Here is a 3238-nt window from a genome sequence, read left to right on the forward strand (position 1 = left end):
GTTTTTATCTTAGCTCAGGAAGGATGGCTCCAGAGCAAATTAATTTATGCAGTAGCCAGATCGCTGGCTCACAATTTAATGCCAGTAGCTCACAAAGTAGAATTTTTGCTCACAAGACTACACAGCTTAGAGGGAGCATTGGTTTGGCATTGTGTTTTTTGTTTGTTTAATGATAAATCTTCCATCTTTATGTGAGAAGTCGGCTTTTATATGGAGCAGTTTAGGAGATATGAACTCAATTTTCAACTCTACTTTCTTTCTTGGTAGAGAACTCTAGGGATCTTTTATTTTTGTTCATGTAATAGTCCAGCATGGAAGGAATACCTCAGCTCATAAGTGGTTATTTAGGATGAAGCATTTTTAAGATAGGAGTGATGGGTCTTTTGCTTTTATTACTGTGGAGAAGAGGAAGAAGAATATTATTCTGGCCTTGAAATTTATTTGCAGCAAGGTCTGAGCTTTCCCCCTCTCCTTGTCACTGTTTTGGAAAAAAATACATTAAGCTAATAATAGGTGATAAAATAAATTAATAATGGGTAATAATACATTCTCATGGATGGGGACCTTCATGTGCTCTACTAACTGGTAGTTTTAAGGTGGGATGTTTGAACAGAGATATTTGTGGACACACACCCCCTCCCCGGCTGTGCTTGGAGAACTGAAGAATGAACTTTTCATCTTTTGACAGCATGTACAGAAAATACGATTCTACTAGAATAAAGACAGAAGATGACATGTTCTCAAGCAAAAGGTGCTTAGAATGGTTCTATGAATATGCTGGTAAGTAGAAATGTGATCATGGCTTATACATGGTTACCCTGATGGTGCTGAAAGTTTAAGAACCGCACCCACACACCACTCCTTGTCTGAATAAATATTTAAAATACATCTGTATGAAGATCAGTAAACTGTTTCTTTTGAAGTGAAGCCTATTTCAAATGCTATAGTCTTATGAAAGAAAGAAGTTGTTAATGAACTTTTTAGTACTGACAGGACTTGAGTCTTGGCTCAGATTTCAGGTAGTTAAATGCATACTTACTAGGTTGGATCCAGTCAGCTTCTCTGCTGCTGAAAAGGGGAAGAGGGGTCCTGTTTGATCACATAAAAGGTAATGCTGGGGACCCTGGGACCTGCATGGGCAACAGCCATGTGGGATGGGGGCTGTAGCAGAGGGGGAAGGTAGATAAGGTTGAGTGAAAAAGCTGGTTGGCTCCAACCTACAAGGTGTGTTCATGAAAATCTTACGTAGTAAATATGGATCAGAAGTCAGCAATCTTAAATCATGTTCAGTTACTGCATAGATAATCGATTGATAGTTGATAGATCAAATGAATAAAATTGGTCTCACTTAATAAAATTTGGCTTGATGATGATTTAAACTCTGTTTTGTAGGAGGAGCCTTTCAGATTAGAAACCCCCCCCCAGTTCTTTAATGACTATCAAAATCCCGTCTTTGTATTTTTGTCTGTTCTTAGTGGTGTATTAAGATAGGGAACTATAGATGGAGGAACTGTAAGCTAGAAATGTGTGAATCTGGTTCCTTACTATCTGTCACGTTGTGCGTAGTGCAACTTGTGGTGAGTTGTATTTTTGGATTATTGAATACATATGACTGTATGTCTTCAAGTAAAAGTAACACAGTCTCTTTTGATTGCAGGAACAGATGATATTGTGGGCCCTGAGGGAATGGAGAAATTCTGTGAGGACGTTGGAGTTGAACCCGAAAATGTATGTTCAGGCTCATTATAGGTGGCAAAGTGTTTATTCAGTTAATGAAAAATTAGGAAGTGCAGTGTTCATCTTTACTCCATTTGTCTCTCTCAGTCCTAACGGCTTTGAGTGAAACTCTTCACAATTTTATGTTAAACAGAAAAAGGTGCCCTCTTCTTACTAGGAGAGCGGGAGTGACCTTCCAGAAATTTTTCTTCCTTTCTCCTAGTTCATATTTAAAGTATTGCAGATCGGGCTGCTTCAGTACACTTGAACAAATGTTGCCTTTGCACTTATTCCTTGTGGCTACAATAATTAGGTAAAGTGAATACATGTTCTGTGGTTAGGCAACTGGCAACCTGGGGTCTCAGTCTAGCACCCTGAAACTTCCCATTTGGACTCCTGTACAGCTCTCCAGTTCCAAACACCTCCCCTTATAATACACCTCAGCTTTTCTCCTGAAGAGTGGTGTTGTTTAATTCCTTCCTCTTCAGGGTGAACAGAAGCGGACCCCTTGGCAGGAATACACCATCACATTATGTACTTCTGCTCATTCTGAGCCGGAGGAAAAGGGCTTCTTAATTATCTCCTTTAACAAGATCAGCAAAACACACACAAAAACACCTTCTAATGGAGTTCTTCCCTTCAGGCATTTGGACTGCTTGTTTCTGTTTGCTTTTATGTTGTAGGCAGTTGGGGGGAGTGTATGTCAGAGAATGGCTGAAGTGCATAAAGAGAAGGACTCTGCTGACTCATATATATTTCAAAGACTCATCCTCTCGTTTTAGATGATGTTCTCTTACAGATTTGCTCATTTGACACCTTGAAACAACTAAAGTGCTTATCATTTTCATTCTTGAAGGAATTAGCTAGGAAAGTCTGACTGAGTGCAGGCGTTTTATAGTCCTTAAAACCAGTATGCTTGTTATAGATAAAACTGGAATATATTTTTCTTGTGGCCTTGTCTGTATCCCTAGGAAATACTGGTGATGGAGATGACTCAGAAGAGTTAAAGAAGTCCCCCCTCCCACCCTCTTATATTCTAATGCTAATGTTTTGTTTTTAAACAGGTAGTTATGCTTGTGTTAGCTTGGAAGCTAGATGCTCAGAACATGGGTTACTTTACATTGCAAGAATGGCTAAAAGGAATGACGTCGCTGCAGTAAGTAATACCTTCATCATCAAACGTGAAATAGATTCAGGAGTGTGGCACTGCCATCTTGCCAAACAAAATCTTAAACTTAACTATCTATAGAGGAAAACTTGGTATGATGGTTAAGAGCACGGACTCTAATCTGGGAGAACTGGGTTTGATTCCCCACTCCTCCACATGCAGCTGCTGGTGTGACCTTTGGTCCGTCATAAGTTCTTTCAGAGCTGTTCTCTCAAGGGCAGTTCTCGAGAGAGCTCTCTCAGCTCCACCTACCTCACAGGGTGTCTATTGTGGGGAGGGGAAGGGAAAATGATTGTAAGCAGCTCTGAGACTCCTTCAGGTGGTGAAGGGTGGGGTATAAATCTAATCTCATTG

The 3238-nt window shown here is 40.0% G+C and overlaps 1 protein-coding gene across 1 annotated transcript in view; it reads left to right on the forward strand.

Moving 5' to 3' along the window:
* The first annotated feature begins 689 nt into the window (after window positions 1-689).
* DCUN1D4 (defective in cullin neddylation 1 domain containing 4) overlaps window positions 690-3238 on the forward strand; it is an 8526-nt gene continuing 5977 nt past the window's right edge. The window contains exons 1-3 of the mRNA XM_015407709.1: window positions 690-780; window positions 1658-1728; window positions 2781-2872. Coding sequence (XP_015263195.1) covers window positions 690-780; window positions 1658-1728; window positions 2781-2872 — 254 coding nt within the window. The remainder of the gene's footprint in view (window positions 781-1657; window positions 1729-2780; window positions 2873-3238) is intronic.

Source organism: Gekko japonicus, unplaced genomic scaffold, assembly GCF_001447785.1.
Source record: "Gekko japonicus isolate JY-2015 unplaced genomic scaffold, Gekko_japonicus_V1.1 scaffold1786, whole genome shotgun sequence".
NCBI lineage: Eukaryota > Metazoa > Chordata > Lepidosauria > Squamata > Gekkonidae > Gekko > Gekko japonicus.